The following is a 13,880-nucleotide window of genomic DNA, read 5'->3' as shown; positions in this document are numbered from 1 at the left end:
TGACGGGGCCATGGGAAAAGTTGGTTATCCTGCTAGCATGGAAAAGCAAAGCATTGCAGCCATCAATCGTCGCAGTGGTGCTTCGATGCTTCGGCGCCCGTACCTCCACCAGCTACCTACCTACCTTAGAATGAGAGCTTCCCTGCCCGGTTGCTTGGTGCTTACCTTCCATGTAATCGCCTAGGTACCTAAGGCACCTTACCTTACACAGAGTAGGTGCCTCGCGGGGGTACGAACACACAAGGGCCGCATCGTAAAGTCCCCCAATAGCTCTGCCAATGGCAATTAAGCAATCCGCAAGCTCTGGAGGTTGGTACTCTTGCAGTGCTATTCGTACGGTCGGTACCTCTTGGAGGAGAGTGCGGTAGCTAGAGGAGGAGCTGCCAGCAGGAGGAGAAGAAAAAAGCTGGTCGGCAAATTGACCCGCCGACGAGACAAAATGCTGGTCATTGGTCCAAGACGATTGGCAACGTGAATGACTCGATCGAGGCCGGAGCACGTCTGGTGGGTTGGGTTGGTTGATTCAAGGGTTAAAGGAAGCAGAAGACAGTGGGAGAGGATGATGAAGAGCCCAGGTACCTCATGAGAAAGGGGGGCGTGGCTGCAAAAGCAAGATTCAAGTCAAGACGAGTGGAGAGAGGCAGTTGAAGTGAGGAGGATCGGAAGGAGCACGACAGGGAAGCACGAGGGCGGAGGAGGGGAAAGGAGGGGAGGGGTGTGGTAGTAAAGTGGGCTCTTTTTTTTTTTTTTTTCTCTCTTTCTCTGTTGCTCTTCTTTTCGGAGCTTGCGAGTGGTTGAGAGAGAGACCGCACCAAAGAGTGAGCTGGTGCATGGGAGCTCTTGACTTGGGTCTTCGACGGATACCTACCTATGTCCTGCAGCCTTCTCGACCTGTCCGTGTTCAATCTGCAACACATTCAATCCATCTGAATGAGTCGGTATGTGCAAGTATCTTTCTAGAAGCTTGATTCAAGACTCAAAGCCTTTGCTTCTCATGCCATGCTGCTGCTGTTGACTTGCTGTGTTGCTTCCAAGCTCTGTGCAAGTGTAAAAGTACGTACGGCGTAGCATACCCAGCTCGCCTTCTGCGGAACTGGAACCGCGTCAATGTGACAAGGCCTTTTAGCGATGGCCCTGGCCTCAGCCAGATGGGTCTGCTACTGGATCCCCGCTATTCGTCACGTTGACATCCCAGCTGACGGGTAAGGTATGTACATGCTTAGCAGATTCGCAGTAGAAGCAGGTCAGGTCGTACCCTCCCCCTACTCTAGGGTATGAGTAGCTTATTATTTGTTTAAATTTCTCTTATGTTAGTCTTAGTATATTACTTTATCCCTTAACTCTTTATCTTACCTTTTTTATACTATCTAAGTAATTAATAAAGTTCTTAATAAAGTAGCTCTATAAATAGTATACTTATTATCTTAGAGAACTAAAATAAGATCTTACTCTATTTAATTTATTATTTTTTATTAATATTTCTTATAAGTATAATATAAAACTTTTATTTATAAACTTATTAACTATAGTTTAACTTACTTCTAGAAGTAGATACTAAAAATAAATATAATAATAATATTTTTAGTATTAAACTTAGTAATATTTATAAAGAACTTTTATACTCTTCTTAACTATTACTTTTATATACTTTTAATAGTTATTAAAAAGTTAGTATGTACAATACTTTCTATTAATATATAACATTCTTTTATAATAAGAATAATAATATAAGAATAATAATAACGCTTAACTTACTCTAATATTCTATATAAAATAAACTAATAAAGTTTAAAGTGTAAAACCTTATATAAAAATACTCTGTTTATTATAACTTATAACTATAACGTGATCGACTCGCTTGTCTGATCGACTCGCTTGTCTGATCGACTCGCTTATCAACCACGTTAATATTAATTATATAATATATTTAGTTATATAAGTACCTTATATAATTAGTAGTTTAGTAAGCTATATTTTAAGTTATTTTTCCTCTTATTTTTCCCTACTAGAGGATATAACTTACTAACTATATTAATAAGAATTATTATAATATATTACTTCCCTTATTATTATCTATCTAATTAAATACTTATAAATACTTAAGATTATTACTTTTTGTTATAATATAAGCCCCTTTATAACCTTATACTATATAGGCGTATATACTACGCCTCTAAATACGCTTATACCTATACTAATACTTTCTAAGTTAAAGTTATTATTAAAGTTATTGTAACAGGCTAGGCCTGTCACATGGGATGCTCTCGGCTATGTTCGGCACTGGAGTAAGACATCAAGGGATAGGATATCAAGGGATAGGATATCAAGGGATAGGATATCAAGGGATAGGATATCAAGGGATAGGATATCAGGGTCGAAGATAAAAGGACATGTAGATGCAGCTGAGATGAACAAGAAACCTTCCTTCCTCATCTGAGGATTCTCATTTGAGAAAGGAAGTACGAGTTGCAACATTGCTCCTACTAACCCTTTGCAGTTATTAAGTTATTAGTTTACTCTCTTATTATTTAATAGATATAAAATATTAGTTATTTATTTTATTACTACTTTCTTTATATAAAGTAAAGTTTCTATAACTTTAGTAACTAAAGTTACTATAAAGAAAAGTTATTATACTTTATTTACTTTATTTTTTATCTTTTTTAAAACTTCTATACTTTTTAATACTAAGTATAATACTTCTATATTTATACCTTAGGTTATATCTATTAAGGTTACTTAGTCCTTTTCTATATCTATACCTTGCTATATATTATACCTCAGTAGGTTAGGCTGTGTCGCGGTGCCGCTGTAGATACGGGTGGTTGCTCAAGAGGTTTGCTTGTCAAGCTTAGGTTACCTGGGCAAGCTATTCTTGGCTGGCAGACGTAAGTCGCACCTCCTGATGACAGCATTGACGCAGTCCAAATGAAGCGGTCCAGACCAAATCTCCGGTGTAAAAGCGATGAACATGCTCCGGCAAGGAACAGCATGGCTGCGAAAGGCGTTGGGCATTGAGGACGAGAGGAAGGACGAGGAGGAGGTTGGCAACGTCGGGTCGGCATCGGGCACAGAGAGTCACCAAGACCACGACAAGGGCCCAGGAAAGCTTCTTCAACAAGGTGTGAACCTGGGAGCTGTTGCCTCTACTGCTGCTGCTGCACTGCGCTGCTGCACGTCGGTCTGCGGTGTGTGGTATGTCTCTAGCTGCACCTCAGCGCCTGCAGCGCCTCTGAGGCATGCTGCTGCAGTGGGGAATGGGTCCCCCCGACGTTGGCGCCGAATCGTCTGTTCCACAGCGGGGAGGAAGACGGTGCGGCGTGGGCGGGGAGAGGGTGTGAGTGTGCTTTGCCTGGATTGAGTGGGCTACCACAGACAGCTGCTTCAAGGGTTTTTTTTTGGGTCGTCCTTTTTTTTTTTTTTCTTTTTTTTTTTTTTTTCCTGTGTCTCTCTTGCTCGAAGGCATGCAGGGCTCCATGTCCAAGGCTCTTCAGCACGTCAACCTGCCTTCTTCTGGCCCCGGTCTGTCCAGCTAAGATGCCCACATTCAGTTTTTTTTTTCCTGTCCCCCGTGGAAGACCTAGACCGGAGAGAGGAGGTAGGTACCTGCCTATCAAGTACAGCTGCATCACCTTCCTCCTCCTTCCTTGCTCTGTCGCAACCTCAGGTAAGGTAAGGTAAAAAGTGCTTTCCTCGTGCTCCACGATCCACCCTCCACGCCCCGAGGTGCACCGGCCCAGGATAGCATGGTGAAGGTAAGGGAGGTACGTCTCTTTTCTGTCAGGGAAGGTCCCCACTTTCGGCGCGAGGACCCTCCAGTTCCTCGCCTCCAACCTTCACCTCGGCCTATCAGCAGTCGGCAGATTGTATTCCTACGCGGCCGAAGGAGACAAGATGGAAGGAAAAAAAAAAAAAAAAAAAACTTGTCTGCACCCTTCAAAGGCGCCGGACTCCAGAGCATGGGCGGGTACCAGATCGAAGGAGGAAAAAAAAATAGGTACACCTTCGCCCGCTCCACTTTCTTCGTTCTCCTTCAAGCCAACCTCTTTTGAAATTAACCCAGAGGCTAACTTGTTCAACGACAATCCGAAACCACGGCTATTCACCGAGGCGACTGTTGAAAGAAAGAAAAACACAAAAAGTGTGCTCCCGTAAGCTCAGTCCACTGTCCGAGCCACGCAGCCTTGTTCAGATGTCGGTACCTTGTCTCCATCATTGACTTCGAGTCAACAAGCCTTGTCTCAGCGTCTCAGCTCACTCCTGAGCCGCTCGCATGTCGGTCACCTCGAGCAACAAAAACACAGAAGAAGCTGCTCCGAGGACCTTTTCCAGCCAATTGCATGTTGCGATTTTCGCCTTCCTCGCCACCAATGCCCCTGGACCCCTGGCTGACTGGCAAAGGGCAGACAACACTCGCAGATAAAGCGGGTATCTATCGCCTCTCGGAGCACCAGGTACAAGAAGAACTGACATCACCCTGTCTGGGTATGCACTACATGCTACCTCTGTGTTTTTCCTTATTGTTTTTATTCACGTCTTATTTGTCTACAGGAAGACCGGAGACGGTGTGGTGTGTTTTTGAGCGCAGTCGGACCCGACTTGACGACTCGTCCAGGAGACTTGGATCATGGCTTAATGCATAAACACCGGTATAATGCAGGCGCCCTCGTCCACTCTCAGCTTCGGGCCAAATCGGGGGATCCATCTCGTGACGGCCCACGGAACGCTATACCAACGCCTCCCCCACAGGAGCTGGCAGCTGGCAACGAAGCTTAGTACCTGAACGAGCGCCTCGCCGTCGGTCTCTCACATACCGAAGGGGTCCAGGGAACCCCAAGGTCTCTTTGCAGGAAAAGTGTCGACACAGTGACCGCACCTCGATCGGGGCGAGGCAAGACGAGGCGGTGACGGCTACCAATTTCCTGGCGTCTGTCAGCTTCCTTTTCACCGTCCGCCCTGAGCTTCCGGCGCTATCCTCATGAGCGCATCGCGATACGGCTATGTGTTCCAGCTGCCCGCTGACCGGAGGGTGTGGGGGATAAGCTCCCAGGACATGAGCTCTAGTGCTGATAAGCAAGCCACCAACCAGAAGCCAGGGCAGCTTCGACGATAAAGCTCCCCCAAGGGTTCTAGCGCATCTTTACCACGAGCAACCGAGCCTACCTTAGCTCCAATGGGGAGGTACCTTCACAAAGCTTTTCGGTACTTCGAGAACTCCCACGCCTGGTGCCTTTCCTCCATCTCAACTGCACGCTGATCCGCAAGTGAGGGCGAATGAGGAAACTGCTCCGGTCAGAAGGGGGAACGGCACTTCGTTTGGGAATGGAGACAGTCAGAAACACCTTGCAGCAGCAATCTAATGAAAGGAAAATCGAGGCTTCATAACACGGCTTGGCCCCCTCCATTGAACGAGTCTTCAACGCACTAATACTCGCACTTCGATTCATTCACCCGCGCTACGCTTCTAACCCGGAAAAAAACTGAGCCTGTGCCAATTCTTTCTTGACATCGGCACACTCGGCGGCGGCCCACTCAGCAACCGGCCGCAGGTCTGTGCCTCTCTGCAGTGCCGTTCGTTCCTACACCAGCTTTATTACCAACAGCACACGAGAAAAAACACACTGAGCAACGCAGTATAAGCTGAGGCCGGGGGACGCTCCGTACCCAAAGCTCTGTCACATGCACGCGTCGTTTTCTGAATACACCTAGTACTTTCGTACGACTGGGCCTATCGAAGCGGCAAACGCCCGAAGGCCGCTCGAACTCGCTCCTGGCTCCCTGCCTTCCGAGACATGGCGGCCAACCAGTTCTGTCTCGTCGGTGACTCCGACTGCCACTGCCACTGTTGCCAGAGCCTCTCCATCTCCATTCCCATCCCTTCACCGTCCACTCGGCGAAGCTCCAGGGATATCAGCGCTGAGATCCTAAGTCGGAGCGTCCACCTTCAAGCCATTAGCGATCACGGCCCTCTATCTCCGCGCAACTCACAGCGCCGGTGCGCTGACGGCTTGCACGTACGCGTAGCCTCCTGAGCCCCTTTTCCCCCTATCTCTGAGCAAGTTGAGGCACGACAGGATATCCTCGACTTGACTGGAATGAATCCCAGTGGCTCTACCTTAGTCTATTCTCACTGAAGCACCAGTGCTCCGTCATGTTGACGACAGTCGATCACTCGCTGTCAGCAAACATTCTATATCTCTTGACCTAGTGAATTAAGATTCAATTGCACGAAAGCGGATCAAGCTCTGCTTTCGGAGATTTCCTCAGCCTCAGCATCACCAACCTTCTTTGCCGCAGACACGCAGCAAAAACCACTTGTTTTAACTGATTTGGCTTCTCGAAGGAGTGGGCAGTCTTTTCCATCCGCTGTCAGAGACAGTCTTTGCCTTCAGTTCAGATGGTTCGCTGGATATATGCTACAATGGGTCATCCCTCCCAGCGTCAGGGGGGAACTCCGGAACCGTCTTGAGCCGCTGCAGCCGGCTGTCAATCTTGCATGAGGTGCACAACGACAGCATCACTCCGAAGAGCTGTGTCGTCAGCCTTCAGTTTGACTTCATGGGCCTTACTGGAGAATAGCTGCCATCCTGATTTCTGGCAAGTCGAGTCGATGGGAGGGCGACCTCGGATCTTATGTGGCCAGCGGTATCCGAAGCTCCTTCTCCAATCAAGGCGACGCATCCGCAGGATCCCAAACAAACTTGTCACAGCTCCTCGTTGATCAACCCCCTCGAGGTACGCCGCACAGACGTCCGAGATGGACCTGCGCCGCCAAGATCACGAAGGAAAGGTCGTCTTCTTCTATGGCATTCAGAGCACGGCAATCCCGCTCAGCATAAGATGCAGAAGGTAAAAGCAACCAGGGCGGGCCCCGCCTGACTGGTCCGGAGTCATCAGATTGTCTTTTCAGAATCTGCAAGGGACGCACTCCATGTTTCCAGACCCAAAAGGACTGGACGTATTGCGCAGTTGAGGCTCAGCCACCAAGGTTTCAGCCTCCGACCAATACCGAACTTGGCACCCTCCTTGTGCATATTTTGCCGGTCGATTTCACTGATCCGTCGTCATATTCTCCAACCGGCGGACTCTCGGAAGTCTGAGCACCTCGCGTTTACTTGCCGCGGCGCTGATGATCTGGCGAAGTCCAACCACAATGCTCTGACCTCGTCGTCAGTTCGCCAACTTCCACCGTAAATTGGCGTTACAGGGTTGCCGTTTCTAATGTGGCCAAGGAAAAGTTTCCTATACTCGCCTCGCGTTTCCCTGCAATGTTTCCCCACGTCCGATCATTCACGGCAAGACATCCCAAGAGTTGCGTCCCGACGCGCTCCTTGCCCAGATTACATCCCGTCATCATGGCACATATCTAAGTGCCTTGTCGGCATTCCTCTGCTCTTTTGGCTCTTTTCATGAGCAAACGGTTGCTCTGCAGCCTTCTACGGACCCCTTACGCATATCTCCTGCCGTCGTTTCTTACACGCATTAATCTATATACAACATGGCGTTGACAGTCAAGCAGCTGAATGCTGACGCCTCATTTCTTCTCACCTTCGAACCTATCGTGCCCGAGTCGACACCGGGCATTTCTCCCCGGCCGTTCAGGATATTAATGGATCCATGGATCACAGGACCGTCCACCATCTTTCACTCTATTCTTTCAACAACAACTCACAAGCAGTCTCCATGCGTGTGCTCGCTGGAACATCTCCCGGAACCCGATCTCGTCATTATCAGCCAGCACAAAAGCGACCATTGCAACGAGGCCACGCTTCGGCAACTACCACCCAGCGGGACGAGAACCCTAATCCTGGCGGAACCGGCCGCGGCCAAGGTGATTCGGAGCTGGAAGTACTTTGACAAGAACAAGGTCCATACGATTCCACGGTGGGAGGATCCTCAAATCACGGGGAAGCAGGCCGTCATCCGCGTCAAGGTGCCGCCATTCACACCAGGTGGGGAGTCCGGCGAGGTATCAGTCGCGTTCATTCCTCAACGGAGGGATTTCAAGGGCCTTCATGCCGCCATCGGCATCACGTACCGACCACCACCAACATGGCCAAGGTTCACGCATCTTCTTACACCCCCGAGGACCCCCGTATCTCAGCCACAAGGCACACAACTCTCTCAGTTTCCCATTGCCGGGGCAGCCCGCTCCAAAGCTGAGCCGGCATACATCAGCCTGCCGACTCCCCCGGAGACTCCCAGCAGCACCCAATCCCTCCACTCCATCAACTCCGCTACGTCGACCCCGCCGCCAACGGACGCCCGAGACCGAGCAGTATCAGTTATCTTCTCTCCCCACGGCATCTCATACCGCTGCCTACACCAGTACGCCGCCTCCCACCTGGCCGCCGAGGCGGCTCTGCCTCTCACTGCTCTCCTGCACTGCTTCGACACTGTTTCGAATCCGTGGTGGCTCGGCGGTAACATCTCCGCGGGCATGCCGGCCGGACAGGAGACGGCATCGGCCCTAGGCGCAAAGGCCTGGGTTAGCACGCACGACGGCGACAAAGACGTCAGGGGCTTGGTCACGAGGATGCTGAAGACGAGAAAGTACGCCCGGAAGGAGATCGCCGACGTCGTCAGCCCCTTTTCGAACACCAGCCACCGCGACAAGAGGTTCGATCGGGAGGGGTCAGGCAATGAGGGTAGCGGCGGTGGGGGTAAGAGTACTGAAGTGCTTGTTCTTGGGGTTGGCGAGGAAGTTGCGATGACCCGAGAGGGTGTCTGGAACGTTGAGCCGCGCGCTCGAGTATTTCCGCCTCGCAAACTCCCCGTGGCGGAGAAGACACTGCAAGGTCGGGCGCGAGGACGAAATCTGTCGCCGATTGTCACGCGTGTATGAACGGGGACTATGCGATGATACCCAGTGGTAATTTTGTTTTGCGTGCTTGTCTTTTTCATCAGAATTTTGGATACCCTCCTGTACCGAGGGCAGAATATACCCCTACGGAGACTTCGGAACCACACGAAAATGCGACACGGAACACGGACCACGGAAGACGGGTGACTGGGCACTGGGAGCATTGAGTTTCTTACTTTATTTTCGTTACGGGAATGGCATTGCCTGCCCAGGATGGCGGCGTGTCTTGGGGAAGGGGTTGATACCACAGAAGGAAGGATTAACAACTTGAAAACGAGGATGGTACAAGACTTGACCTTCTCCTCGCGTAGCTTATGAGCTCTTAATATACAAGCATAATCAATCACAATGATCAAGGCACGCGATTGTAGCGTCAACCCACGTAATATCCTTGAAAACATGTCCCGGCTTCAGAAACTCGAAGCAAAGCAGTATTCGAAGGCACAGTCTGTTGACAGATCAGCCAGATGCTCTATTAAGACGGGGGAAAGCATCTGCTCCTCCCTAATCACCAATGTTCGTCCGGATCCTTCTTTTGTTCTGTCGTGTTCCTGGCAGAACCCAGGGAAAATTCACTGCCCACGTCAAAAGCATGTCCTTTTCACCTGATCATGATAAAGAAAATCCGCATAGTGACTGCTTGTCAGTGCATGGCAGGTGTTCCCGGAGTAGACAGATATTAAAGTCAAAGTCCTTACTTGTCAAGTGCTTTACCGGCCAAGTCGCCTCAAGTTCGGAAAGAAATGACCGCGGACCCTTGCAATCAGTTGACGCGGGTTAGATCCTGTCTCTCTCTCCTCTCCGATCCGGTTTTTCGGCAACATAGGTGCTTTGGATAATCTCGTTGAGTAACAAGCAGTCTTCGTAGGCGTGGTCGCAGGACCGTCAGCTTGTGATGTACCCCATTTCCCAACACGTAGATTTTGTCAGCCCTGTTTGCTGGTTGTATTTGTCTCTGAGTTTCTAGAGGCCGCCAGTCTGCCAGGTCTGGACCTAGAAACCCCGTGAACAGGGCAAGTATCCATGACAAAGTGGTTCGAACGGTAGTATGTCGTCTTAAGACATACGACTTAGAAGGGCGCTTACTGAGACCCGTAATTGGTGATATATCTGATCGTCTGCGTCTTTGTATGACCTCAAAAACGACGAGTTTCAAAGTAAGCAAAGTATGATTAGCTAAATGTGAGTTTCCAACTACAAAGCTACCGTTCACAATCATGCCGGCTTCATATAAAATGTCTCGAATGCCAGCGTTTGATGCTCCCTTAAAATGCGATTTGAATACTATGAGACCGCCCGTTACGGGTGGTCGTCACCACATGGAACCCACCCTCCCTCCATTACTCGCACCCACCCAGCCAGGGTATCTAATTTTCTCATGCAACGAGAAATCATCTCTTCTTCGAGATGCACGCTTCCACATATCCATCCTCTCCTTAATCCTTCTCAACACACAGCCGCCCGTGAGCTATGCAGATCCTGCCTCCCAGTGCATGCACGAAACTAGGTCCCAGCCAAACACGCTGACGTGAAAATGAAAAACAAAGAAAGCTGGTGGGGAAAACGAATCCTATCTTCCCCTCTCAGGACCACACCAGACCCGCTTACTTGAGCTGCTTCAGAATCTCCGTCAAAAAGTCCTCAAAGCTGAGGGTGATGTAGCCGTCGCGGTCGTCGTCGTACTTCTTGAACACGTCCGTCATGCGCTTGAGAGAGATGCAGGCCTGAACGAAGAGGTCGAAAGACATGGAGTTTTCGTTGCGCTTATCGTAGGTGCGGAAGAGAAGCTCGACAAAGCCGGGGCTCAGGCGGTATCGGAAGGCGACGAGGGCGTTGCTGAACTCCTGGAGCGAGATGTTGCCCGAGCGGTCGGCGTCGAAGCGGTCGAAGAGAGTGCGCCAGGAGGCGAGGAAGGACCACAGTCCGCAGAACTCGGCGAAGCCAATGGTGCCGCTGCGGTCGGAGTCGAACATACGGATCATCATGCGCACCGTCTGGGGGTCGAACGCTGTCCAGTCACCGTTGACGAGGGCGGTGGAGAGCTCGCGCTCAGAAAGCTGGCCGGTACCTGTGTCTTGTTAGATTTTGGATTTTTGGGGTATGTCACGGAGTCGCGTACCATCCTTGTCGACAGCGCGAAACAGAGGCAGCAGGGTCGGGTCGGCACCGTCAGCCATCTCGGCGGGCGCAGGAGACGGGGGCGGTCTTGAGCTGGGAGGAGGGCGATTGTGCATCTGAGTCGGGCGCGGGCCGCCGGTGGGAGGAGGAGAGGTGGCGCCGTAGATGTTGGGGCTCGGGCTAGGACGACGGTCGTCGCGAGGGTCGCGGTGGTCGACGGGACGGCGCTGGTAGCTATCGTGGGGGACGGGCGGAGGCGGCTTGCTCTCGTAGCGCGGTTGAGGAGAAGGTCTTTGGGCCGGGGCCGAGGCTGGGGCAGCGCCGCCCTTCTGGAACGGGACAGTCAGTCTTTCTCCGGTTGAGCGATCCATGAGCTGGCGATGGTGAGGGCATTCGCGATGGTGAATCGCAAAGGAAAGGCCAGATTGCGTGGAAAGGACGACGAGTCGAACGTACCTGCTCGGGCTCCGCGAATCTGGTAGGGTGTTAGCATGGCGGGGTAAAATAGATTGCGATGAGGGGCTGTTGCGAGTCGTTGATGGCTCTAGTTACGCACCTGGGGAGTTCGTCGGGGTTGTAGGGTCTGTTGTAGGCCATTGCGACTGTGATGATGGGTGAACTGGCGATGGAGGGCCGGGAGAAAGAGCAAAGGAAAGGGTCCTTTGGGAGTCGAGTCGAGTTCGTCGGCTCCTGGGATTATATGAAGTTGCAGAGGTGGGGGCGTCTATTGGTTTGCGGTGGACAACCAACCCAAAGGAAGGGCCAAGAGCAAGGAGGGGAGGAGCCGCAGCAACTATGTACCTCAGGTTCTGTAGGTGACTTAGGTCCAACAAATGGAACTTGGGGTAGGGGTCTCAACGTCAGGCGGCAGTCGGCACGCCTAGGACGGGACAGGACAGGAAAGGACAGGTAGGGCTGCTTCGTTAGGCTGCGCTGCAGGCATGGAGAGGCTGTGAACGTGCCAATCGGGCCCTGAGCTTTGCGCAATCGTCAGATTGGTTTCAGCCGCACCATGTAATATGAAAGAGTGAGGCTTGGGCTGAGGCCTTGTTTAGAGACTACGTGCTGCTGTAATTTCGGTCGCGCATGGCCGCGTTGTTAGGCTTTCTCTCCCTGTCTCTCTTCTGTTATCTCCCAGGCAGTATGTACGGACTGGCAGACCCTCGAGGGAATGTACGACGAATAGAGCAAGGGAACACGAAGCCGTAGGGCTTATCTGGCCTCCAGCAGGGGACCTACGCCGGGGACCGGGCAGTTTTGGGGAGCAGCGGCGCCCGCGCGCAGGTTGGGGATGGCATGGGCACGGGTGGTGGACTGGGATGCAGGGCAATCAGTGCTGAGGAAGCTTTGGTGTATGATTCGGTCGTCTGTGTCGAGACGATGAATAATACCACGAAGGGGACTGGACATGGTGCATGGTGGTGCTCGGTGTGCGACGGCGATTTGCTTGCTCGGCTCGGCTGTAGCTGCGCTGCGCTGCGGATGGGCTTTACGACGGGAACGACACGGCACGACTGCCACAACGAGACACGACACGACACGGACGGTTGACGCAAATCAGACGGGATGAACAGGCGATGGATCACGGTTTGCAGTCTGCCCGTCAAGTGGGTTCTGCGAAATTGTTTCTTGGAGGGGGCAACAACTAAAAACAGTAAATGCTCCAGCCAAGGAAGACGTAGGGTAGATCAGGACAGAAAAGAGGACATTAATTCCATCCCACGCGGCCTTGGGTTGGCTTGGATCCTGAATTCCTGCTTCTGCAGCGACATCATCATGTCACACACGGACACGGACACGTCTTTCCGATTGCTGGTGCCTGGCCCCAAGCCCACCTCACCTCACACTAATGCGTAACTTAATTGCAGGCTTTGTTCTTTCTGTCTTCTGGAAGATCACCAGGACGGGAAGTGGAAGGGTCATGCCGATGGGATGGGGGCATTTCTGTGCTGTCAATGGCCTTTCGCTTTCGCAACCCCGCCACGCCGTCCCGCTGTGGACTGAATTGCGGTGGGTTGTGGATGCTCTCCAGGCGATGGAACGCGACGCCGAAGAACCGTGGATTGTCATAGGGCAGGCCCGTAACAAGTGGCAAACAGGGAGGATACCTGCTGCGACGGCGAGTCCGGCTTAGAGGATGCGATGCGGCGACCGGATGCCATGCCATGCCATGCCATGCCGTTCCCTTGCCTTGCGCTGCGCTGCGGATTACTCGCGATTGCGTATTCGGCCGCCAGTGTCCCGGTCCGGTCCATTGCGTTGTGGCCGTCCGTCATTATACGCGGCAATGAAATTCGTATCTGGACGCGGGAATCCCCATTGACTTCGCGTTACGGGCCTCAAGAAATGTGCCTTATCCACAAACAGGACACGGCGACCCCTGGGTAGGGGGACGGAACTCCAGCTCCAGCGTCTCTGGACTCTTTCCGTCTCGGGACCGGGTATTGATACGATGGAGATACAGATCGCGAGGTGGAAAGGGGTCCCGAGCACTTTATTTCAGCCTGGAGCCCAGCGGTCCGGCGCAGCTTTCCCTTTTTTTTTTTTTTTTTTTTTTTTTTTTTTTTTTTTTTTCCGGCCTCCCCCCTCCAGTGTCTTTCCTCATCAGGTCCTCCCTCCTCCACCAGCACCAGCACCGCCATCATAGCCATCACCACTTACCACTCATCACCCATCGTCAGACGCCGATGAGGGACGATACGGGGTAACCTGTGTTAGAGCGATACGTAATGCAGACACATTCGGTTTCCAACAATTCCCTCACATACAATCACTTCACACACGCACATAAGAAAACATGCAGCGGCCATTGGTGCCCTGGACCGGACGGAGGGCGTGGCAACGACATTTGAGGTGGTCGTCGTATCCCCGTTTAAGCTTAATTTAGTCAGGCAGTCGT

At 51.6% G+C, this 13,880-nt stretch overlaps 3 protein-coding genes across 3 annotated transcripts; 2 read left to right on the top strand and 1 right to left on the bottom strand.

Annotated features, from left to right (window-relative positions):
• Positions 1-2,965: 2,965 nt before the first annotated feature.
• Positions 2,966-3,536, top strand: CGGC5_v013680 (uncharacterized protein; the record flags this gene model as incomplete). Its single annotated transcript, XM_066152961.1, has 3 exons — positions 2,966-3,195; positions 3,252-3,337; positions 3,463-3,536. The coding sequence occupies 3 exons, from the start codon at positions 2,966-2,968 to the stop codon at positions 3,534-3,536; spliced, it is 390 nt and encodes a 129-aa protein (XP_066007610.1).
• A 3,962-nt stretch (positions 3,537-7,498) lies between these two features.
• CGGC5_v013679 (uncharacterized protein) lies at positions 7,499-8,845 on the top strand (the record flags this gene model as incomplete). Its single annotated transcript, XM_032036797.1, has 1 exon — positions 7,499-8,845. One exon carries the CDS (start codon positions 7,499-7,501, stop codon positions 8,843-8,845), a length of 1,347 nt encoding a protein of 448 aa, XP_031892682.1.
• A 1,622-nt stretch (positions 8,846-10,467) lies between these two features.
• Pdcd6 (Programmed cell death protein 6) lies at positions 10,468-11,578 on the bottom strand (the record flags this gene model as incomplete). Its single annotated transcript, XM_032036786.1, has 4 exons — positions 10,468-10,931; positions 10,983-11,310; positions 11,438-11,456; positions 11,538-11,578. The coding sequence occupies 4 exons, from the start codon at positions 11,576-11,578 to the stop codon at positions 10,468-10,470; spliced, it is 852 nt and encodes a 283-aa protein (XP_031892687.1).
• Between the last annotated feature and the right edge of the window lie 2,302 nt (positions 11,579-13,880).

Source organism: Colletotrichum fructicola (genome assembly GCF_000319635.2).
Source record: "Colletotrichum fructicola Nara gc5 chromosome Unknown KSG_Nara_v1_contig08, whole genome shotgun sequence".
Taxonomy (NCBI): Eukaryota; Fungi; Ascomycota; class Sordariomycetes; order Glomerellales; family Glomerellaceae; genus Colletotrichum; species Colletotrichum fructicola.
The sequence above is the reverse complement of the archived record's forward strand: the minus strand, read 5'-3'. Positions and strand labels throughout refer to the sequence as shown.